The sequence below is a fragment of the Lycorma delicatula genome, chromosome 4 (genome assembly GCF_047948215.1).
Source record: "Lycorma delicatula isolate Av1 chromosome 4, ASM4794821v1, whole genome shotgun sequence".
NCBI classification, from domain to species: Eukaryota; Metazoa; Arthropoda; class Insecta; order Hemiptera; family Fulgoridae; genus Lycorma; species Lycorma delicatula.
In genome coordinates this window covers 119,770,105-119,796,539 of record NC_134458.1, presented here as the reverse complement: position 1 = coordinate 119,796,539, position 26,435 = coordinate 119,770,105, and the positions used below count along the sequence as shown (strand labels likewise).

The 26,435-nt window shown below is 32.6% G+C and overlaps 1 protein-coding gene and 1 long non-coding RNA gene across 4 annotated transcripts in view; one reads left to right on the top strand and one right to left on the bottom strand.

The window, feature by feature from the left end:
* LOC142323819 (putative cytosolic Fe-S cluster assembly factor AGAP009023) overlaps positions 1–13,690 on the bottom strand; it is a 35,505-nt gene extending 21,815 nt beyond the window's left edge. For 2 of the 3 annotated variants that reach the window (XM_075364069.1, XM_075364068.1), the window contains exons 1-5: positions 13,496–13,690; positions 8,367–8,462; positions 3,336–3,491; positions 2,351–2,465; positions 1,835–1,990 (exon numbers count right to left, since the gene is read on the bottom strand). In XM_075364069.1, coding sequence (XP_075220184.1) covers positions 1,835–1,990; positions 2,351–2,465; positions 3,336–3,491; positions 8,367–8,462; positions 13,496–13,558 — 586 coding nt within the window. In that variant the 5' untranslated portion in view covers positions 13,559–13,690. Of the gene's footprint in view, positions 1–1,834; positions 1,991–2,350; positions 2,466–3,335; positions 3,492–8,366; positions 8,463–11,809; positions 11,925–13,495 lie in introns of those variants that run through there. The other variant, XM_075364070.1, reaches the window with a different exon arrangement.
* Positions 11,893–26,135, top strand: LOC142323821 (uncharacterized). Its single transcript, XR_012756168.1, has 2 exons — positions 11,893–12,051; positions 25,836–26,135. It is a non-coding gene; the product is annotated as an uncharacterized LOC142323821 (long non-coding RNA).
* Positions 26,136–26,435: the final 300 nt, after the last annotated feature.

The window sequence follows — 26,435 nt, the reverse complement described above, 5'->3', positions numbered from 1 at the left end:
ATTCTTTTGTGAGCCCAGTGTCTTCTATTGTTAGCTGTTGTCAGTGGCTACAGGACTGTTTCACGAGAGGCAGTCACTGTGATTGCCGGCATAAAACCCCTACATATTTTGGCTACAGAGCGTAGCCAGCAGTATATATCTCAAAGAAGGGAGGCCTTCTAACATCAGGGCGTATGCTGGAAATTGAAGACCAAGGTTTTGACTCTTGACAAGCTAGATGGAATGATTCTTCTACTGGTCGATACACACACTGTATTTTTCCAAATGTTAGGGAGTTGTGATCTATTACCTGGGTTACCCCTAATCGGCATATTACTCAATTTCTTTCAGGACATGATGCTTTTAGGGATAGTTTGGCTAGGTTTAGGTTGACTGATTCTGGCTTGTGTCCAGACTGTAGGGTCGATGACACAGTGGACCATGTCCAGTATGTCTGTCCAAGGTACAAAGCTGAGCGTACCAGAGTTGTTAGGGAACTTGAGTAAACTCCTTCTTTGATCTGCGGGTCAACTGGAGAACTTGCAGAGACCGGACAATTGTGGCTGGCTTCCTTCAATTCCTCGCCCTACATAGAGCGGCTGTTAGCTAGTTCAGAAGGATACGATGTAGGACATTCAAGATGTCCGGATGAGACCTACAGTGAAGGCAATAAGCTGAGTTATTAAATCACCAATGCAAATGTCTACCAAGGCATTTACATTGGTGGCATCCCAACAAGGCCAGGCTTATTACTATGAGATGTATAAAGTCAAGAGGGCAATAGATGACTCCGGTGGTTAAAGCCCAACAAGGCATGGAAAGGGGGGGTGGCGACCAGAACATCACTAGGCGGGTGCTTCTTCTACGGGGTTGGGATGTTGAAGGGTATACTGAGTTTCCCTAAGGGAACAAGGACTAAATTTCATTGTTGCGATCAACATGTTTGATGGTATGTTGTGTTTATTTGTCTCAAATTATGAGACACTCACAAAATTGGCTCATAATAAGTACTAGTAGGTGTGGGGTTCGCGCTTCCGTGAGCTCGGTTAGCTAGTTCAGAGGGATACGAAGTAGGACATTCAAGATGTTCAGACAAGGCCTTCAGTAAAGGCAAAAGCTGAGTTCATAAATCTATGTAAATGTTTACCGAGGCATATACATCGGTGACATCCCAACGAGGCCAAGCTTATTACTATGAGATGTAAAAAGTCAGAGGGTAATAGACGACTCCTGTTAAAGCCCATCAGGGCAAGGAACAAGGGGGTGGTGTGGTAGGCATCTTCCCCTACAGGGGATGGGATGGTGATGGGTATTTTGTAAAGGAACATCAGGGAGACAAAGTAATGGCGCTGGAACACTGTTGGATGAAATGTATTAGTATTAAAGATTATCTTGAAAAATAATTTTTTTTTTGAAAATATAAATTCTCATTTTCACTATTATTCCACGAACTTTTCAGACCACCGTTGCACCTTATACTTATAATGTTGTGAAAAACTCTTGCTTTTCTCCAAGGCTGCGGGAAATAAACTTATTATTTAATAATGATTTTAATTTAATTTACAAAAAAAGCTTTTCCAAACAAATAGTTTGGAAGTACATCATATTAAACACAATTATAAGAGTAATAATATTATATCATTTATAAATAATTCTTATTATCCAACAATTTACTAATTCCCTTAGCATTGTAATATTCTATTCATGTTTTTTATAAAGTTCAATTTAAAAATATTATTATATAAAAATTAAAATCATAAGATAAAACATCAAATCACGAGTGATAATAATATACGACATATTTTATCTGATTCCATCAAAGTGTACAGACAGATGATAAGTAGATTCCAATTACCTGGACAAGATGAAGCTAACATCGGAAGAGACGATTTAATACCATTTGATTTAGAATGATAACGTTCAATAAATTCCTCTTGTGCTTCTAATAAAACCATATCTTCAGCAACACACATGTCAAGTACCATATCTGCTCCTAATTTCTTAAAATAACCTGTAAAAAAAGAAACACATATTACATAAAACATTTACAGACAGATCATTAAATTTATATAAATGTAATGAAAACAGAATATCACTAACAACAGAAATACTGCTGTAAAAAAATTTGCATTTAACACATCTCAATAATTACAAAGCATTAATACAATACACTTACACATGGAAATAAGGAGTATTAACAGCTACATTTTTAACTTTACTGTGCAATCAATAAAGGATATTTATTGTATTCTAAAAATAATGCCTAATTTCATTAATAATCAATCACATCCATACATAATAATTTATACATACAAAAGGGTAAATTCAATCACATCCATAAATACAATAAATAAATAAAGTTAAATCAGACCTGTTAACTTTTTCAAAGCCAATTCAGGAGTCAAATTATAACATTGTGCCATTGATAAAACCGGTTGTATTGAAAGTGATACAACTATAAATTTTGCCAAATGTTTCTGATCAGACTGTAAAACAGAGATAAAAACACATATAAATGAAAATTAGCATATTAATTCCTTAGTGTGCACACGTGCACACACACACACACACACACACACTAATCTCAAACACTATATTATATTGATAGCAAAACTAGTAATAATAATGTTGTAAATATTGCATCTGGTAGTTTTATATACAGATAAATTATTATAACCACAACAGTTGTAGGAGGCATGAGTAGATCAAAAAATCATGGCAAAATCTAAAATCAAAATCAAATAACTGCCTAGTGACATTACTCAAAGCAATCGGTTAGTGTATTATGTAATTAGTATTTTATAAGTATATATGAGCTCTACATAAAAGTCAACACTATCTTTTTCTTTTGTAATAAAAAATCAAAATATCTATTGCAACAAGTTTGAAAAATTAACAAGTTTGAATCTTATTATTATGTGATAGGAAGGAAAGAGGAGAGGCAAATGAAATAATTTGACAATCAGATTTTTTACATTTTTATTTAATTAATATTCAATATTTTCTAAATTATTTGAAATACTTATTTAAATACTTGCATTATTTTAATTTCAGTTACGCTTTTTAAAATAATTCACCTTATTTTATTAATTTTGCAATTAATTATTTTTTTGCTGTTAAAAATAAGTCTAACTGTTAATTCAGATTTTAACTTTACTGTTATTACATAATTAAATTTAAATACCTAACTTACTGGTGTAATTCAGTCATACCTGTACCATTAATGGCAATCTAATTAAGAACATAACCAATATGTAAAAGGACAAGACCTATGTTGAGACTTAATTACACCATTAGCGTATTGTAACACTGAATAACATGAAATTAAAAATAAATAGAAAAATTAGATTACTTACATTAATTAAATTTCTCTTTTCATTAAAAATTCTCATCATTTCATCTTTACTTTGTTGAGTAATAAGAACACTTTCAGCAGACGTAATACACCCACTACAAGCTAAACAATCACTTAGTGAAATATCAACTCTTTGTAAATATTTACTATCACCATCCTGAAAAAAAATTCCTGAACTAATTTTACAAAAGATTTTAATAAATTAAATATAAAAAATTAAAAAATAATAAACAAAATAGTTTTAAAAATTAAATAAATTTTAAATAATTTGCATATATTATTTATTACATAAAAATGAACACAACCTATGTTAATCATTCGTGCTCCCTATATAACAAGGCAAGATGGAAATTATAATAACTATGGTACATACGTTAGTATGTATGCATACATACAGTAATATGCATAAGTTTCAAAGGGTATGCCTATTAGGTACATACCATTGTTAATCAATCCATCACATTCAGGACATAGCCATACACTCACATGCTATAATTAAACAGCAAAGCATGTTGCATAATGTAGAGGCAGGCAGACAGACAGAGATCCCAACATATTATTTTCAGTAAAAGACAGTTTTCTAAGAGTAAAAATGACTATTATTATAATAATAATAATATGATATATTAATTATATTTCTTATAAAAGAGAATGTCCTGACCGATTCACTGATTCACAATCAACATACAACCAAATCTATTATAGGTAGAGACTTTCAGGGTACCTTTGTATCTTTAAGTAGGCATGCACTAAGAAAGGATTTTGCAAAATTTTGATTTTAAGGGGTTCAAATTGATAAAAAACTAAATTTTGTGTTAACAGCGCTATCTGTTGGACGTAAAAGCAACATACGCTATACTAAATATTTTAAGATTCCATTGCAATGTTTCCGATGTGTGTCCATTATAAACAAAAAAACTACTGGAACGATTTACACGCGGAGAAGAAAGGAGAAAGGGAAAAATCGGAAAAGGGACATAGGGAAAAATCAAAAAAGGTAAAGGGGAAGAAGGAGTAAATGGAAAAAAGAAAAGGGGAAAAGGAAATGGAGAGGGAAAATAGGGAAGGGGAAAGGGAAATGGGTGAAGAGGAAGGGGGATTAAATAAATTTAATTAAAATTAAATAATATAATATTAAATTAAAATGGAATTAAAAAGTTACAATATGTAAAGCAAATAATTGAAGATGTCAGATGCAAAAAAATTGGTTGAGATTAAAAGCATAGGTAAAGCATGGAAATGAAGTAATTCATTACAACTGTCAAATAAGTAATATTAATACATCGTGTGCGCACACAGAGTAACAGAATGAGTGTGCGAGTGCTCCAAAAGAATGCCGTTAAATTTTACAACTAAATTTCTCTGTTTAAAACAATTAAAAAGTTCATAATAAACATGTGTCCGGAAAAGGCTTTGTTTTTAAATTAGAAATAACAAAGAATTTTACCAAGATTTCTGCTTAGCGGCAAAATGAACCTATACCGAAATTCATCGAAAACCAACTGTTGTATGAAGTTGTGGTTTGGTATATTTTTTAATGTAAAAAATAATGAGTTCCAGTAGTAGCCAATAGAACTGGTGTAAAGCAAAAAAAACTTAAGTCAAAATTCAGATTTTTTAAGTTTTCCATAAACTTAATTTTTTAAATTTAAAATAAAAAAATTAAATTTTTTACTAAGAGAATGTTAGACTGAGTAGGTCATTATGTAACTAGTGATGAAGGATATTTTGAACAATTTATTTAATTTTAATTACTAGGAGTTCTTTTTAATTTCCATTAATATAAAAGAGAATGTCCTGACTGATTCACTGACTCATAATCAACGTACAACCAAAACTATTATAGGTAGAGACTGAAATTTTCAGGGTACCTTTGTATCTTTAAATAGGCATGCACTAATAAAGGGTTTATCTAAATTTTGATTTTAAGGGTTTCAAATTGATAAAAAACTAAATTTTTTTAAAAATGTTTTTTTTTTTTTAATAACAGCGCTATCTGTTGGATGTGAAAGCAATATACGCTATACTAAATATTTTACGATTCCATTGCAATGTTTCTGATATGTGTGTCCACTACAGACTAAAAATTACTAGACCAATTTACGCGCAGGAAGAAGGGGAAAATGGAAAAAAGAAAAAAGGGGGGAAAAGAAATGGAAAAGAGAGAAAAGAAAAGAGGAAAGAGGAAGGAGAAATGGAAATGGAAGAGGAATGGGAAATGTGGGAAAAGAAAGGGGAAAGGGAAGTAAGTAAGAAACGGGAGAAAATGGGAAGGGAGAGTGAAGCTAGCCATAACCCTCTGACCATGATGGGAGGCGCCAGTAACCTTAGAGCACGGGCGAAGCCGCAATGGGGATGCTAAATCTGGGATTATAATAAATTTTTTGTTTATCTTTATTGGACTTTTATATTGAACTATTCATACATAAAATGGATTGGTCTAACAAATATTGTTAAAATTTTCTTATCTTCCGTTTTTTGCTTTCCTTTGTTTTGGGCAACAATTCATTGCTAATCATATATTCCTTCAGTATTTTTCATAAAAATTTTTATTTACCATTTTATCAGGATTTAATTAAAATCTACATATAATATTGTTGAATAAATATTTTTTATTTATAAAAAAAATAAGTTTGCTATTGAAAAAGAATTGCAAGTGAGGCTACATTTATATGGGCAAAGTCGCGACGGGGTACACTAGTATTTATATATAATATTATTATTCTACGTAAAATTAATATTATACACATATAATATTTTTATCTAATCATAATTCACATTAATTAGCAAAATATTTTACTCCAAATAAATGTAGAACTGTGATGATTATTTTTGGCTGATATTGTTACAATCACTATTTTATGAATAATTCTTTAACGTTATCAATAAAGGATGTTGTAAACTGGTGGAATCTCTTATTTTGCATTAAAAGAAACAGCATGGAAGTAGATATTGTTGAAATAAAAATATTCTCAAATTCTAGGTTCTCACAGAATTGCAAGTTATAAAATCTTACTTAAAGATATTGTATTTGTGAGAATAAAGAAAAAGCAACTGTTTAACCAAATGAAGAAAAATATTTTAACTATACAAGGTGCTACCCAAAAGTTCAGGGAATTTGAATTTCACGCGCGAACCATTGCTGGTACGACCTGCTACCGCTAGATGTGGCAAACAGTACTCTTTGTGAATCAGTGTTCCAAAAACTGTGATGTGAGAGGCTGCATTGTTGACTTTCGTGCGGTTGTGTAACGTTGTGTTTTACTGCTTCGGCGAAGTTCTAAATGGTAGATTTTAAAGGGCAAAGAACCTGCATCAAATTTTGCTTCATGCTTAAAAAAACTGGTGCAGAAACCCATCACATGCTTGTGGAAGCATTTGGTGACAATGCTGAGTAAAAGTAAAACTTTTTTTGAGTACAAATGATTCAAAGATGGACGAACAACAGTCGATGACGATGAGCGTTCAGGAAGACCATCAACAAACAAAACAATGGAAAACATCGCGAAAGTGCGAGAGGCTATTGTTGCAGATCGTAGACAAACAATCCATGATGTTTGTGCAATTGTACAAATGTCATATGGGTCCGTGCAACGCATCTTGTCGGACAATTTGAACATAAGATGCATTGCTGCAAAATTTGTACAGAGACTGTTGAACAGCGACCAGAAACAAAATCGCGTAGCTGTCTGTAGTGAATTGAAAAACTCAACAAACAGTTGACCCTAACTAGTTGTCTTCAACAACAGTTGACCCTGTTGTCTTCAACAACAGTTGACCCTAACTTCATCTCCAACATCATAACCGGTAATGAGACATGGGTGTATGGGTATGACCCTGAAACTAAGCAGCAGTCGTTGCAGTGGAAGTCACCAAGTTCACTGCGGCCAAAAAAAGCACGCCAAGTTTGCAGCAACGTGAAGTCCATGATGATTGTTTTTTCGACATCAAAGGCACTATCCATAAGGAATTTGTTCCTCCTCTTAGTCAAACTGTCAATGGGATGTTCTATTGTGAAGTTTTGAAGCAGTTACGCAAAAGTATTAGGCACAAACGTTCAGATCTGTGGGGGTAACAACAGCTGGGTTCTGCACCATGACAACGCGCCCGCGCACACATCGCTAGCTGTTTGGAATTTCTTGGCTTCCAAAAAGACGGTAGTGATTCCCCACCTACCGTATTCGCCTGACCTTGCCCCATGCGACTTTTTTCTCTTTCCGAAAATAAAATTTCAATTCAACGGCCGTCGTTTTAACACAATTGAGGAGATTCAGGAAGAAACACATAATGTGCTTCTAACACTTACACCTGCAGATTTCCAGGGATGCATGGAATCATGGGAAAAATGCTGGGATCACTGTATCAACGCCCAAGGGGATTACTTTGAAGGAGACAGTAGAAATTATAAGTTATGGTAAGCTATTTTATTTTTAAGGTAAAATTCCCCGAACTTTTGGGTAGCACCTCGTATATATATTTTCTATTAAAAAAAAATTTTTATTTGAATAAATATATTTCATTACTTAGTTTTCTGTAGTGGTAGTTACTTACTTTGCAGTTGTGGCAGATACTGTGCTCTTGTCATAACAAAATTTGTGAAAACACCATGCATGATTTAAAAAACTGCTTTCACTGTCTAAATTAATAAAAATCCTAAAGTTTTAATAATTTAAATTGTGTGGTGTATTTCATATAGTCATTACTTCACCTTTTTTTTATTATAAAATATAACAAATTTTGATTTCAGTAAATGGGATACATTAATTTTAATAGTGAAATAAAAAGAAAAATTATCAAATAATTCTTAATAAATGTACAAAACAGTGTATGTATACATGAATGCAACAGCAGATGTGACATGTGGAGAAAAAAAGCATGCTTAATAATAGACACCAGCAGTTCTAAATTTTATAAAGTTCACTATTTACCTAATTCTTCATTTACTAGGCAAACTAAAAACTGTAAATAAAATTGAGTTCACTTCATTAAACTATAAATAAAATATATTTATACAATGTAATAAAAGGCTTACCTCTTTCAACTGTATATAACTTCCATCACTTTGCACTTTAATTTTTGATCCAGTACTGGTAGTAACTTTATCGATTTTGACCGGCTTGATACATTCCTTTATAAATAAACACAAAAAATACAACCAGAATGTTTTCATAAAGTGATTCATACTAACATAAATAATTTAAAAATTATAAGAAAAACAGAAGTTACAGATGTGATTATTTTAGTCGTTACTACATATTTAAAATAAAATAAAAATCATTTTATATTTTTAAAATTCAATTGCTGAAATTATACGTACACAAATTATGCTACTATTAATAGCAGGGGCGTATCCAGCTCAAAACAGAAGGGGGGCAGCTTTCTGAATTTAATTTCTTTTTGTGGTGAAGAGTAGTCCATTAGAAGGGGGGGGGGGGGGGTGCCTATGCAATAATAAATAATAACAAAAAGAATTTTATTTTTAAAAAAACCAATTTAACAATAGTTTGTGAGGATTAGATGCAAACTGTCTAACAACAGCTTCAACTAATTGCTCCTTGTTAACAAAAACCCACTGTCAGGGAATGCTTAACATAACTAACCCATTAAACCTGTTTTCACCAACGGTGCTTCTTAGCCACATTTTAATTCGACAAAGGGGGCTAAACGAATGCTCAATAGTACTTGTTGTGCAGGGATGTGAAAGCAAATCAACAGAGCCTTTCTAATAGTCAGGAAAAATGATTCTCTCTTTTTAAAACTTCAATTATGTCTGGCGTTTCCTGTACCTCATTCCACTTTTTGAACCACAATTCCCTTTCTCCTTCAATGCCTTCTAAATTGTAGAAATTTGCACAACATGAATTACTTTCACTCCACTCCTCCAATTAAACAACTCTTATGTTACTCAGATGGAAATTTATCAATGAAAATGCTGGCAATTTGTCTGCAGAAAATCTGACTTTCAAAGATGATATGATGGAATCCAAGTAAGGAATTAAGAGACCTTCTCCAAATTTCAAATGGATTTTTGGCTGAATGATTGCTTCTATGAATCTGTTGACCAGCAATGTGAGTGGTGGTTATATTAACATTCAAATGCATTGTAATTTCGCCTGCATCTTTTAAAACATCAGTTGTGATGTTTTCTGCATCTTCCCGATGAACTCATAGCATGTCAAGAATAGTTTGAAGGTGCTGGTTGGCTTTAACTATTTTAAGTGTCTTCAACTGAAGGGCATTAGCTACAGGTTTCTTTATAGCGGTATACTTGGCAAATAATGCTACTGACACAATAAATGATGATCTCCATGCCAGTGTGCATTCGATAAGCATTTTTTCTTGTAGCTGCATTTATCCCTAAAACTAAGGTCTCTAATGGAATAATAATATCAACGAAGTATTCCTTAAAAACATAGATGCTCTTGCATTTCTCTGATCACCTAGTCTCACACAATGAGAATGGTAGCAATAAGCCTGCATCGTAAAACATTTAAAAAGTATGTGATTATCTCCTTGATAGTTCCATCGCAGTTTCAAATTTCCGGGTTAAAGCTTAACAAGGTTAAGCTTTAACCTTGTCATGAACCTTGTCTTAAACATTATCCTGGAAATTTTAAACTGCGATGGAACTCACGCAAGCTGCGTGAGAAGAGCAACGGAAGAAGAAGACTTTTCACACCTCCTTCTTTCCAGACACAATGGAACATCTGTCAAAGTCTAATCCCACACACTTATCAGGGTCTAGTTTAAGTTTGTAAGAGAATCTTCAATGGCTTTGGCAATACTCTCAGTACTACCTCCTTCAAGCTCTACAAGGCCTAATAATTCTTCTTTGATTTCGTTGGCCTTTTTATCAAAGAAACATAATCAAATAAACAGTCGTTCTTTGACAGAAATATCCATGGTTTTGTCAGCCAAAATACTGTAAACTCAAGCTTTTTTAACCCTTGTGAAGATCTGTTCCCTGATTGTAGCAGCACATAGATCATTTAATTCATTTTGGATGATAGGTGATCAGTAGAATGTGTTTTTTGGTCCGTGTTCAAAATGGTCTTTTGGTTGTGAATCAGCAGCTTCAATGCATAAATTGCGTTAAGTCAATAAGTATGCCTTCATCCAGATTTTTGCTTCTGAGAGGTAAATCATGTGTGCCGGAAAAAACGACGCAGTAAACAATTGAGGACAGTACTTTTTGTTTTTTCTATTAATTTTCATGACGACTGATGAAGTTGGATGTCCACTGGACTGACATCCATGAACAGTTTTGTAGATTCCATTGTGTCTGATGTCCCTGAGAATGTACATGTGCTTTGCAATAATTGTGCACATCCTTGTACTTAGGGAAGCATCTGATGTAAAAAGAACCCCAACCACCTCTGACTGTTCTGGCTGATGGTGAAAACAAAACAATATTTACAGAAAACACCTTTGAGTCACCTTGAGTAAGTTAGCCATGGAGAATATGCATCCAGCCACTAGTGACTGAATTTCCTCCTGAGGTGTTTGGCATCTGTCACAAAATCGTATAGTTCTTTGATGGTAGCCAGACACTTTTTCTTATAAATTGGCATAGTGCTCACCAAGCCGATTAATTTACTCCAAAATCATCTTCATGACAACAACCATCATCTACAATTTCATCTTCATTGTGTTCCAAAATGGTTTGAATCGTAGAAGAAGGCCTTGCAGTCACAGTGTTTGAACCAGATGATAGTTGTAATTCCTTGTACTCATCCTCATTGCTGCTGCTGGTATTTTTTTGTTTTAAATTCAATGCAAAAAAAATAAATTTAATTTGACCAAACATTGATGTGGATGCAGACGAGGCATCTTGCTACCTCATTTAACAAGTAAGGTTCAATTGACATTTTCATCAAAATTGAGTTTTATACAACATATGACTAAATTAGCTAACATTAATTCAAAACTATAACTCATCACTATTAGAATTAAAAACTTATGGAAAAATCGTCAAAAGAAAGTTTATCAGACAAGACATTTTTTAAAAAACTATTTTTTTGGACTCAGTGACCCCAAAACAAATACTTCCATACATCCACATCATAATCATAAATCTGTCATAATGTGGTTAGATATTTCCTTTCTTTACTGACAAATTCAAGATAAACTAGGAACAAGCCAAGTTTACAGTTAAAAAAATCGACCAATTGCCAAAAGCAATATGGGTAATTAGGCCACGTTTTGAATTATTTTTAATTGTTTATCAAAAGTATTTATTATTTAGAATTTAAAAAATTTTATAAACAAATACTAAACTCTATTTTATGTTGAAAAATCCAAACGAATCCCAAGTGGCATAACACTTCCAAGTATAGAAAGATCAACCAAAAAATGATGAATAACATATGTCAAGTTACACGCTTTTAAAGCAAGAGCTGTGCTTATGTAAATTTATGGTATATACATTGCAAGTTATATAAAGGCATATAGGAAATGTCACAGTAGGCTACTTACCAAAAAATGTTCTAATATCCAATTGTTATAATAAAGTGGATGGTAGGGGGCTGGCACAAAAAAAACTATTTAGTCATAAAAAAATTGCATACACTATTTACACAGTTGTATGAAAGTAACATCTGTATTGACTAACCGAAAATGCGTGCGCTCTTATATACTTTGTAAATAGCTGCAGGAATATTCCCATTGTGTTGTGAAATGAAACAGTGACAAGACTATTCTAAGAAACTGTTAATGACGTAAGTAAGACACCCATACCACAGATGGTATGGGTGTCTCTATTTTGTAGTTTCTTTCAAAATGTTGTTTAATTTTAAATTTTTCAAAAATTGTTTATTTAATTTTTTTTTTGTTTTATATTTTTTTCCATCTTGGAAGAGGGGCAGCTGCCCCCCCTTTCCACCCACTGGATACACCCATTATTAATAGGTACAAATAATATTTCATAACTATCAGGACATCTTGAGCAGTTTTTTCAATCCAGAATCTGTAGATGACTGCTTTCCTTGTAACATTCCTGAATTGCCCACCAAGAATATGTCCTTTTAATTAAAAAAAAAAACAACATCAGAATGGTGGTTAGGGAGTTGGTATCAATAGTTGTTGATACTATCTTCTTATCAACAGCAAATTTTGCTGCAGTTAAGACAAGCACCAACCTCCTGCTCCAAACTGAACTAACTTTTACTACATAATCAACAATAATACAGGTATCTGTACAGAAATTAACTAGTTAGAAATAAATTACATTGGATATGGAAAATAAAAAAATAATACACAAAAAGGCCCAATGCAAGAAAATAATTGCATCCCTTCAAGCATAACAGTAACTATATTCCATAATGTGTAAAATTCAAAAGAAATCTAATTCCTGTAAAACAAAGAAAACAAAGCTATAGAAATTTTTAGTCAAAAGGTTTTCTATACATAATTGGTATTTACTTCCTAATGACCTTAATAGTTGATGTCCATAAGCAGGTCCCACTCAACTATTTTCTTAGTGCTTGGAAAAAAAAGTTGTGAAAGGTTAGAGCAAACCATTTTGTGTAATATAATTAATATATATATTATGTATGACTGCATTTTAGACTTATAAATGTTATTCTGTATTCATTTTTTTTCTTTTTCTTAAAATGGTATACCATGACATCTAATAGTTTAATTTTCTTTATTGTTGAACATTCATAATTTTATAATGACTAAATATTACATATTTTGTAACAATTAGATATCCTGTGTTTCTTTTTACTCAAACTTCAGCTTCAACTGCTTAAATTAACAGTTTTTGAGCACATTTAGAAATTTCACCGATTCGAAATAAGTACATTCGGCGAATAAGTTTACAGTACTCAGTAACACAAGTTAAAAATTGAAAAGATAAATTCTCCTACAATTAAGATATACAAAAATAATGATTTTTATTAATTATCGAAATTTTTTTGTATAGGACTATGTATAATACAATTTTATGAAAATGATAGCATTAATCACAATAAAAATTGGAGTAAATATATAATACGGAATACAACAGCTCATCACAACAGGGGTTACAATAAAATTTCAAAATAATATTTTTTACTTATACGTCAACAACTGTTTTTTAAGCTGTAGTTTGGAAAAATAAAAATAATTTTGAAAAAATCACTTTTAACTGCATAACCCAACATTATGAAATACAATTACCTGTGATGGAGTAATAAAATCATCTAAGTCAGTTAACTGCATAACACCACTAAAATGAGACATCTTTGGTAAATATAAAAATTACAAAGAAATTGTCTCTTTAAAACAGCATTTTTTTATCATAGCACAACATTGACAAACATAACCTTCTTCGATTATAGCTACCGACGAACCATCTAACCACGTTTTAGAATTTGGTTAAAACGCTATCTATTAACGAGTACGTAAAGAATCTATTGCAAACGTCACAAATTGCTATGCATATTTTTATCTTTTGAATATGTTATTTTACTATGTTTTCGAAAATTATAAATGACTAATTTTAATTCAAAATGTTGTTTGTGTTGATATTTGTTTGAACATAACATTGATTAGAAAGTTTGCTAATAAACTGGAGACATGGAGATATGTTGTTAAATTCTATTATCTCGCTAAGGTACATTTATTTAGTATTCCTCCATAAAAATAAATTTTATTTTTTAATAAACTATTCTAAACCTTTAGAAAAACGCCAATTTTAGGATCTATTGGAATAATAATTGTCAATGGAATTAGTTTTTAAAGTACTGAATGCTGGTACACTGTAAACCTATCTGAGATCTACTACAATGTATAATTGCTTAGCATCTTTGGTAAATTTTTTTAGTTAATATCTCAACTGAATGTATTCATATAAAAAGATAATTTTACAAAAAAAAAAAATTCATCTTAACGATATATGAAAATGTCGAGGATATTCCAGAAAAAAGAAGGGAATCAGTATTACTGAGGAAAATGAGAGCTCTTATTCATATAAAAGGTACTGTCTAAAAATATTGTTTAAATTAGTTATAGCTTGAGAGCTGTTTGTTGGATGACTATTCTTTCGAATTATATATCGGACGAGAAATTAGAGTTTTATATTTCGGAGCGACTTTAAAATTAAAAATAATTCAAGTTAAAATATTATAATAATTACATAAAAAATCTAACGAGTTAACTAAATAGAATAAAAAGTACATGCCGCGTTGACGAATAACAGACATCTTTAAAAGTGTTTTTAAATTTCAACCCGTCGAATGATGCCTTAAACTATTTCAACGGTAATTTATATTTTGTCGTCAAAGATCTTCACACCAACAGCTCTATTATTGTTAAAAGTCTTTGTGATGAGTCCGGTACAGCTCTTCGGAGCACCCCTACTTGCTTCAGCGGAATGATAATGCCGATTACATAAAGAAAAGCAACCCATACCTAAATCCTTTGGATTTAATAAGCCATCGTAATTACATCTCAATCACCTGCCTACGGCTGAGTACGGTCAACGCACAAATCTTGTAGCATTACACTTTATGTATGTAGGCGTCATCCGTCACGTTGATAAGCCACCGGCTAATATTCACATGCTGCCTGAGTCTAGAAACAATAAATACGACCATAAGAAACATTCCAGCCATAAATCAAGATTCAACGTGCAAGCTAATCAGCCCTCCCCATACATTTAAAGAACACCGGTTAGGTCTAGCGGTGAACTCGTCATCGCAAAAGTTGATTTCGAAGTCGAGAGTTCTAAGGTTCAAATCCTAGTAAAGGCAGTTACTTTTATACAGATTTGAATTCTATATTGTGAATACCAGTGTTCTTTGGTGGGTTTTTTCTCTTTCCTGTTTAGCTTCCCGTAATTACCGTTCAGGTATTACTTCAGACAATGATATGTGTGTGTAAATAAAATATATAGTCTTTTACAGCCTCAGTTCGACCATTCCTGAGATGTGTGGTTAATTGAAACCCAACCACCAAAGAACACCGGTATCCACGATCTAGTATTCAAATCCGTATAAAAGTCTTTACTAGCCTTTGAACGCTGGAACTCTCGACTTCCAAATTAGCTGATTTGGGAAGACACGTTCACCACTAGATCAACCCGTTTTTTTTTTATATTTCCACCTACTCCTCTGGAACGGATCTACAATCAAGTTTGACTCGCGCCAGAGGAGTGTCCTTTACTCTAGCTCGCCTCCCCGCCCGCCGGCTGTATGTCCGGCACGGCAGGTCAGTTCACCGGTTAGCTCTTTTATTTCGTAGGTGGAAATTCCACATACAAGCCGTCATCAGCGAGCGGTTTCTTCTTGACGAGCTTCCTCATCTTTCTTCTTTATAACTGCGGCGAGATCACGTTAAAGTTATCCTCGTTAAGTAGCATTTTATCCACCACATTCTCCGTAGATAATGGCCCTATACGTCTTACACAGGATTGCCTGCTTTCAGTCCAACGGTTACATTCAAATACTACATGTTCAGGGGAATCATAAGCCCCACAGTAAGGACAGTTGTTGTTATCTACCCTTAGTCTCGCACATAAATAGGACCTGAACGACCCATGCCCTGTAAAAAATTGCGTTATCCAGTAATTTATGTCCCCGAACTTCCTTTCTATCCATGGTCGGATCAAAGGTATCAAACGATGTGTCCATCGTCCCGTGTTGGCTACATCCCAACGATGTTGCCAATTACGCAGCATCTCTTCATATGCTTCTTTAGAAGGTTGTCCACATGCTATACTCACTCGCATCTCCGCCAGTTGTTTAAGCGGAGGAACTCCTGCAATTACGAGTACTGCCTCGGTGGAGACTGAAGAATATGCGCATATCATTCTTAAGCCCATGCGCCGTTGAATTCCTTCAAGGGCTCTTCTGTTCTTGTCGGCACGCAGAGCTCTTTCCCAGACTTGTATACCGTAAAGTAAGATGGAATTAACTACGTGAGCGTAAATCTTACGCTTCGCAGTTCTGGATCCTGTCATATTACCGAGTAATCTGCTAAGATTTTTGACCGTGCATTCAGCTCGTTTACGTATTTCATTCACGTGTGCCGTAAAACTCCTCCTTTTGTCAAGCCAGATCCCTAAATATTTGGCTGAAGTCTGTTGCTGGACAAGATTACCCCTTACTCGAATTAGGATGTCAGATATTCTCCTACGACCTGTCATGACTACGTATTTTGTTTTACCATGCGAACGTTTTAAGCCTTTAGTAGACATCCAGACTTCTGCCATTCGTATCGCTGCGTTTGCCTTCTCCGATACCTCTACTTCAGTTTTTCCAGTAACAACCAAGGCCAGGTCGTCAGCAAAAGCCACTGGGAAAACACCCAGAGGATAACTCAGCTCGAGAATTCCGTCATAGACCAGATTCCAAAGGAGTGGCCCCAAGACAGAGCCTTGAGGCACTCCACACGTCACTTTGAAGCAGAAGCAGGATCTACCCTGGTGACAAACAACAAACCTATCCTGCAGGTAATTCTGGATAATTCTTCTTAGGTATCCAGGAATATCCTTATCTCTCAACGCTTGTAGGATCGCATCCCATTTCAGCGAATTAAAAGCATTGCTCACATCAAGCAATATCACAATTGGTATCTTCCTGGTGCGCCAAGTACCCGATGCCGCTTCGTCCACCAGACGCATTCTTTGGTGGTTGGGTTTCAATTAACCACACATCTCAGGAATGGTAAACCTGAGACCGTACAAGACTACAATTCATTTACATTCATCCATGCCATCCTCTGAAGTAATACCTTACTGTGGTTCCGGAGGCTAAACAGAAAAAAAACTGTCTACGGGTCTATAAAGGTAATCCATCAGGAAAACTAGTTTGGTGCAAGCTCACAATCAAAAAGATCAGGTAGACTATAGTTCTCAATCACCGATTGGCTATATTATCAAACTACGTTTCGGACAAAATATTTTTATTTAAAATGTACGACAGGCTGCTTTAAGCGGATACAATTCCTTAAAATGTTCTATCGACTTTGAACTTTTGTATGTAAACAGATATGACTAAAACGAACGAGTTTTTTAAGCTTAATTTTCAACAAGCAAATCTCTGAATGTCGATTTGTAGTAATCTATTTTAAAATATTCTTATTGTTCGCGATTACATAAAAATTGATGGAATTATCAGCAAATGAAAGTTACGCATAAAGAGTAAATCTCAGGATATAGCTAATCATTTAAATTTTTGGGCTTATATAACATTTCAATTAAATTATTAATCCACAGATATAACTCTAAAAATAAAAACGTTTACTTTTTTACAAAAAAAAAGTTAAATGCATTATGAAGTTTGACTAACCATCTACCACCCATACTATTTTATCTTTGTCTATTTGAAAAAAAATATATGTATTTATGTGAAAAAATGAAACAACGTAGAAAAGATAAGTAATATTTTAAGTTGCTTTAAGGCACAACTTACTGATGTTTTAAATTTGATGGAGCTTGAATACCCTGGCCAATTATAAGTTGAGATCATGAAAATCAATCAATGTATTTAAATTCTTTTCAGTTACATTAACATGAAAAGCATTTGTTTACAGTACTTCATAAGAAAACTGATAGAATGGAACAAATGAGAGGAAATAAAGTAAACTTTTCTAGCTAACTTATACTGAATTTATCGAATTGAACAGATATAAAATTGACTAGTAACATAGACTTTTATGTTTGTATTAATTCGTATAATTCAGTTTGAGTAACTTTTTTTAATATTATAGATCCTAATATACTTGGTTGTATATACCAAACATTTTTAAATTGGGTGAAATAGTAAATCTAGATAAAATTCTTTCCTGTTCTTTTTCATGCATACAAAGGTGTTACTTATAAGATTAATGAAACATTTAAATTTGAAGTTGTGAGTAACCATGGAAACTTTATTTCTCCATTTATCTGTTAAATTGTTGGGTAGGAAATGACAAAGTCTGATAAAATGCCACCGGCCAATAAAGATTATTATTTATCATGATGAAGTAGTATTAGGCTAGACATTCTAACTAAAGATCCTAGTTAGGGAGAGGATTTCAGGTTAAATAAGATATATTATTTTATACTAAGGAAAGAGGACAATTATATTACAATACAATTTATGAAAACTCTTCATTACTTTAGTGTTTTGCAAATTCCTTACGCCACCACTGCTTCCATTCATTTCTATACCAAGCTTTTTTCTTTGTTCCCAGTCCCCTTGTAGTTTCCAATTTTCATTACATTTATTAACATCTCATTTCTTTTATTGATCCTCAATGCAGCTATCAAAATTCCACTTTCTCTAATCCAGTCCCTCTCCCTAGCATCCAATCATTCACTTTCACAAGACACTCCTCCATACTTGGCTAACCTTTACCAGACTTTTACTAGATCACTATCTTTCCTTTTATTACTCTCCTCCAACATGTATTTTTTTATTTTTATTCTTTCTTCCCTGTTAGCACTAAATCATCTTTTTTATTTACTTCCATTACTTTAGTTTTTCCAATATTTATTTCATTACTTCCTCTTGGCTGTTAGCCATCTCATTAAATTCCTTCTATAAATCTACGACACAAAATTATTTCCTCTTCCTTGCTTTAAATATTTCTCTCTCCATACATACTTAGCCCAATAGCATTTCTGGTTCTCACTTTCCTGAAGCTAATTGGAAATTTTATAATACATAAAATAAGTAGAAACTGTAAAAACTTTCTCTATCTTAATTTAAAAATAAAACAACATAATCTAATAGATACAAAGTTCTGGCTTAATGATTACTTATCAGTCTTGTCTAATAGGTAATCACTCAGTCTGAGCGACTGTATGATATAGTCAGCATTAAAATCAACTATGTAAACAAATCTTACAATCAGAATTATTGTTCAACTTTTTTTCTGACCTGAGGTATTATTTAAAACAGCTACTGCTGATGCTAATAACTAATTCACATCTGCTTAAGTAAGACTTTGAACATGATTTGAAAATCATCTTAACTGATATACTTTGGTTTCTAATTAATGATACAACAAAGTCAGGATTGGTCAGTTGGATACTAGTCCAATGATTGGTATAACAGATTTTTTTAGATTGTCGAGATTGAAAAATAACTCTTACAACGAAGAAACCAAAATTATAAGTATTTTAAAAAAAATTTCATAAAGACAGTATGCTCAAGATAGAATGAATGGATAAACTACTACCCAACTCAATCAATGCTGAATTTAATGACCCAGATTAACAGGATAATGACAAGTTTATACCATTAGGATTTAAGATAAGCATTTTTCATTTCATACTTCACACAAAAATGAATGAGTTAGGTAGATAAGCACCTATCTGATCTATATATTTTTCAAATTTACATTTGCAAATATGTGGTTATATCTGATGGACTACTTAATATAATTTGAAAATATTCAGATACCTGGTACACCTTTCTTGATCTGAGACTCGTAGCAATTTACAACTCTCTGTTTTTCTATGTAGTGTCTTATAACTTTTTAGCCATGAATCTCCAGGTCTGATGCTTTTATTAGAACAAAACAAAATGGTGGCCAGGGAGTACTGAGAAGCCATTAGTATTAAAATATAACCAATGCTCAAACTGCCAACTTCTAGTATATGAAAACCAGTGCTAACTACCTGTATCAGATTAAAATATAGCTAGCTTTGATCGATTGAAGCACACAACTAAACAATTGAATATAACATTAACTTCTGATAAACAAAAAAACAATCTGTGCGCGCAAAGAAAAATATTTTCATTGAGAAATGGAGCCTAATAAAAAAAAAAAGTTTCTCATAAAATTGAAATGGAAAATATTCTTCACAATGAGAGTGGGTTAAATTTACTTACAAAAAAAAACAATTATGTTTTATGTTAAGACTTATTCCTGAAAATTTTATTCATCAGAAGATGGGTTGGAGAATGATTTCAAATAAAAGTTGTTTTACATAATACAGGGCGTTTCATAATGTTCTTAGGAGTTACAAAAATTCAGTACAAAAAAAGTTTTTCACTTACCTAAATGAAAGTTGTACGAGGTGATGCAGGGACTCAAAACAGTTTTTGTTAAAATCTATAACTGTTCAATATGTGCTCCTCTGGTGACATGGCACACATCAACACAAAAGTCTAGCTCTTGCCAAACTCGTTCTAACATGTCATTTTCGATATAGTTGATTGCACGGTCCTTTAGCTCAGCGATATTGTGTGGCATTGGTGGGATAAACTCCTTATCTTTCACGTAGCCCCAGAGAAAGAAATCACAGGGCATGAGGTCTGGTGATCTTGGTGGCCACAGCATAATTAATGTGTTGTCTTCTTCAGACGCACGTCCTATCCAGCGCCTAGGTAATGTTGTGTTAAGGTACTGTCGAACCTCGTTATGAAAACGGGCAGGACAACCATCTTTCTGAAAAATGAAGTCGTTGAGTAGCTGAGGTGTAAGCCATAATTGTAACATATCCAGGTATATCATGCTGGTTACTGTCGTTTCCATAAAAAAGAACGGCCCATACACTGCCTCACGTGAGATTGCACAAAAAATATTTACTTTCGGAGAATCCCAAATGTGTTCCACATAAGCATGTGGGTTTTCAGTTCCCTAAACTCGCACGTTATGACTGTTTACTTTGCCGCTAATATGGAAAGTAGCTTCATCGCAGAAAATTATCTTGTTTAGAAAACCTTCATCTAACAACATCTTTTCCTGCAACTGTAAACAAAAATCGAGCCTACGTGTTTTATCTCAATCAGAAAGACTCTGGATTAATTGAAAATGGCACGGTTTGCATAATAAATGTTTACGGAGAACTCTCCACACTGTTGTTTTCAGAATTTCTAATTCTCTGCCTGCAGCCGCAGTTGATTTTGATGGGCTGCGAATGAAATTTGCATGCACACGTTCAACACTGATTTCTGAGGTTGATGTATGACCAGTTCATTTTCGCTTGCACAAGCAACCGGTTTCACTGAATAGTTTATACCATGCACGAATTGAATTGTCACTTGGTGGCTCCTTATGAAATTTCAACTGAAATGCACGTTGCACAAAAGTTACTGACTTTGACAAGTGAAATTCTAACACACAAAACGACTTCTCGCTTCCCGTGGCAGCCATTTTCTCTACTGTCAACGCCTAGCGAGCAAATGTTTACTAACTGCCTAGTATACGTGGAAAAATCTATTTGAAGTACTCTTTCGTACAGTACTTGTTTTATTCTTATGAGTGAAATACTTTTTTGTTAATGAATTTTCGAAACTCCGAAAAACAGTTTGAAACACCCTGTATAATTTAATTTTTGTTCCTAAAAATGTTTTAAAAAGCAAAGTAATTAACTAAGAGGAAGATAATGATAATTAACAGATAATGGTAACTTTCATTCTACTCTGTTAAAAGGAATAATTTCAAACTATTACATAAAGGAAGAAACTGACATGTCAACATCAAAACTTCATTTATTTCAACTTTCCAGGTTTTCTTGGGTTGGACAGTTCACATAATTAACAAGCAGTAAAACTCAAAACAGATTTTTCAGTAAAGCAGAAAAAAATTCCAGGTATACAGATCTTAATAAAGTGAAATATTTAACACTAATTCAACACAGAAAATGTGAAAAAGAAAACATTTTACTGTAAAATAATAATTATTTGAAAACATTTATGGTCGATATGTTTTTTTTGGCCTTGTTGGAGGCAATCACCAACATTGCATTATAAATTTCCAAATACAGGGCAGTCCAAAAAAATGTACTCACTGTTTGCTAGTCCATACCTCATACCAATTTTTGGCACTGAGAGAGGATTATGGTATATGTTTGAAATGACCACCAGCACCTTCTATGCAATACCTATGGTGCCGAACTGCACAACTATAGATATTAGTGTATCTGTCGTAATGGCAGTACATGAATCTAGGCTTTTTTCACATAGCTCGTCAATTGTTGCTAGTTTTTGTCATACACGTCATTCTTGACAGTTCCCTAGAGGTAGAAGTCCAGAGGTGTTAACTCAGGAGACCGAGGTGGATACTTAACAGCACCTCTTTGACCTATCCACTGTCTGGGCATAGTTTTATCGAGGTACACCCTGACATCTTAATGGTAGTGAGGTGGGGCTCAATCTTGTTGCACATAAAAAAAGTTCCATCATTACACAAGTTTGAGATGGCAGGCAAAACCCTTGTCCGAATCATATCAAGATATGCCTCACCAGTTACAGTATTTCCAGTATCTCGTATTTCCAGTACCACTTCAGTACAGCCTTGCGTTCAACAAATGATAAGCAAACCTCAGCGATTGTTGCTACTAGACTGTCTTCTGATGCACTGGCTCGTTCCACCACCAACCACACATGCGCAGCATATATTGCCAGCTCCACCTACCATGAGATTTAATACCTTACACAACACTACACATTAGATTAGCGAGGGTTTTTTTCTTTAGATGTATTATATAATTCTAACAATAACCATAATTCAATAAGCTGTTTTTGGCCTTTAATCTGATACTGGAATGCCATCTTGAACGAAAATACTACAGTAGAACTTTTTCAAAACAAGCAAAACTCATTTAAATAATATTCTGCTCATGTACTTCACTATTTTTATCATGTTCTGATATGCTGAGTTACTTTTTCATAATTAAATGCAAATAAGTTACACAGAAAACAATCCACAAATGCAAACTTTTAGTCATAAGTTTTTAAAAATATTTTTATTTTTACATTACTTAACATCTTTATCATTATTTTATTTTTTTAATTTTCCATTAAAAGCCTTGAAGTAAGATCTGCTGCAATACATTTTTAAATTAAGCAATTCTAGTTCTTATTCTGGTAGTTTTTCAGACATTTCTAGGACCTACAAGGAATGCTACTACAAAATTCTAATTTCCTACAAAACGGTTCAGAAGAATGTGTATGTTAGAACAATGATATTTTGTGAAGTGCATAAATTTGTAGTCAAGCCAAAAAATGAGGGACAAGTCAAAAAATGAGGTTTTTATTATAGGTGATACAACTGCTTTTAACCTGAAGCATTCATTTTTCAAAATTCTGCTAATATAGTAATAATTAAGAAATGCCTTCAAAATACAATTAAGCTGAATACAAGGGACACTATTCAGCCAACTGTTGAATTCTTTCAGCTGACTGGCAGACACTAATGTGTCAATTATCTAACATATTTCAACAGGTTTTATCGAGACCCAGCCAGTTTAGAAGAATTTTTGTGTTAAACAGTCACTCATAAATGTTTTTCCAACAAAAGTAAAGAAAGGTATCCTGCTAACTTGTACAGGAAGGTTTTTATAATTCCTTGAAATTTAGCTTTTGAAGCTATTTTTTTCTTATCTTGGGTTTAAATTAATAACTGATTTCTATAAAAATTACATTTTTTGTAAACTGTAAACCTGGGATAAACTTCATTTTTAACATAGAGAAATAATAATAAAATAATCTTAAATAACGCAATTTGTTTATAATAGGTGCTATTTATTAATCAAAACATGGTTTTCGATTAAAACGTATAAATAAAATATACACCTTTTTCCGTTAAAAAAGTTAACAGCTCACTAAATCTAGGAATTTAGTCCAAAAATTAATTTCATGGAGAAAGACCGACTGCTAAAAGATGCAGACCCTGGAGTGATTATTCAGTTCAATGCGAATGAACTAACAGACATTTTAAAGCTATTTTCACTGAAAAAATGATCAATCTGTGTTCTGAAGACCCACACATCAAAGTATCACTAGAATACGAAAATTGAAATCAATTATATTGGAGAAGTTTCTGCTTTGGTTAGCGCTCCTCTTGTAAGGATAGGATTTTTCTTCCTAGACTTGAAGATTATAAAATCATAAACATATTTAACATTCCAATACTTAGGTCCAGCATGAAGTGACGAAAATTTTTAAACATACTTCAAAGCATCTATTTCAGTTCTCACCAACCAACCCAGACTGACAGACTAAAAAAATATTGGAGTGCAAGAATCTTTTTGCTATAAATACCATGATAAACTAACACCTAACAATATCTGTTTTGAGGTTGGTGGCTAAATTTAGAGAGATAGGTCTGTTAATAACAGGGAACACAAAAGATCAATGACAGTGTTGAATGCAGACACCGTTGCTGAAATCAAAGATGGATAACTGCCACGCCAAAAAAAAATCAATAAAGACGCTTGTTAGCTGAAATTAATTACCAAAAAACCTGTTCATCGGGCGACAAAAAAATTAAACTTATGACCACATCGAATTCAAAAAGTTCTCTTGATCCAAAGAAAAACTGCTTGACTATTGTCATTGGTTTCATCGATTCATGTGAGAGGGTATTCATATTATGGACTTTTTTTCACGATGAGATGCGGCTTCATCTGGACAGCTATGTAAACAACCATAACATTAGGATTTGGAGTGCTGCAAATCCCCACCAGTATTGAGAAAAATAATTGTAATATATATATACACACGTGTGTAATCAGTTAACAAACAAGGATTAAATATTGCACTTGAAAACTAATGCAACAGATAATTAAATTTATTTTTAACTTTTTATTTTATACAGATCAGAAATTACTTGTATTATACTTTATACATATAAGAGTATACTGGTGAAAAATCATCAATCTGCATGTATGGTGTAATCTCTAACCATCCCAAAACTTAACTGGGTAGCAAGGTAAATAAAACAAGAAAACTTTACTTCACAATAAACAGTAAAGTATCATGTTAATTACAAAACCAAATTTTATATATATATATATATATATATATATATATATATATATATATATATATACATATAAAAACAAGTAATTAAAACTAATAAAACATTATTATAATTTTATTTGAAATAAATCGTGAAACTGTTTACAATTAATGACTAAAATAGCCCATAAAAAATTCTTCTGTCTTTCAATAAACTTAAAAATAAAAACAAAAATCATTCAAACAATTACTTAAATTGTTAATTTCTAACAATATAAAAATACAAATCTTAATTTACATCTCTACATTAGAAGTAGGAGGAAGTTTTGACGTAGTCTGAAAATAAGTCATTACATCTAGCTTAATAAGTTACAAGAAATAAATAATAAATAAATAGGATAAATAAATGGACATGTAGCTTTGCAAAATATAATTTTTGTTAAATTTTACTTATTACCTTGATAGAAATATTCCAAAAATAATTTTAATTCTATGGCAGTATGGAAATAAAAATGGAGCAAAAAATATACATTTATAAATCATAAATACATTTATTTTTCTTTAAGACCTAATAAAGTAATTTTCAATAAATCTCTAACGATTATCAAAATTAAGTTTCGGACCTGTAGTAAATCCAACATACAATATTTTTTTTTAATTCTTAAAATAGTTGTACTGGTCTGTCAGCTAGTGACAGCTCTTTATGCAGAAATGTTTTTTTATTTGGGTGCTGAATTAATATTTTAATGAGTTAAACCGGCAAACAAACCAATGTACTATGATAGTTAACGACTAAAAATAATTAAAACAGCTAGAGATTTAATTTCATTTGTTTTCAGGTGTAAGTATGCTGATCTCTAAGAAGACTACACAAGAAATAGTTTCGAAAAGATTAAAAAAACTCAAACAGCACAGGGAGGATGTTAATCGGAATTTATACAATTAAAGGATTAATTAGTTTAAAGAAAGATGAATTGAAGACAATTCACAAAACTCCTTAGTTGGTAAAATATATTGAAGATTTTATGGAACATCCAGGATACTTGGGCATAAATAGTTTAAATAAATCTACTGAATGCAGTTTACAGGTTTATTTGGCCTAAAATGACCTTCCAAACATGCTTCATGAACTGAAACAGCACCTCTAAAAAAAGTTCTCAATTTCTGTAAGTATTATGTTTCCTACGAAGGAGGTTGTTTTTAATTTTCTAATAAATTATGAATGTTAACTTTTAAAATTAACTGTAGAATTTGAGGGGCTCAAAAATAAATCAAATTTTTAATATGATCACAACTGACATGACTGATTGCTCCTGTATGGAAGCAGCATCATTAAAATATTGGCAAACATCTTTATGTTGGATGTAAGTTGCAGCAAGAGATACCACACTGATACTAAGGTGTGCAATAAACTTGCAGACTTTTATGTTTTTAATGAA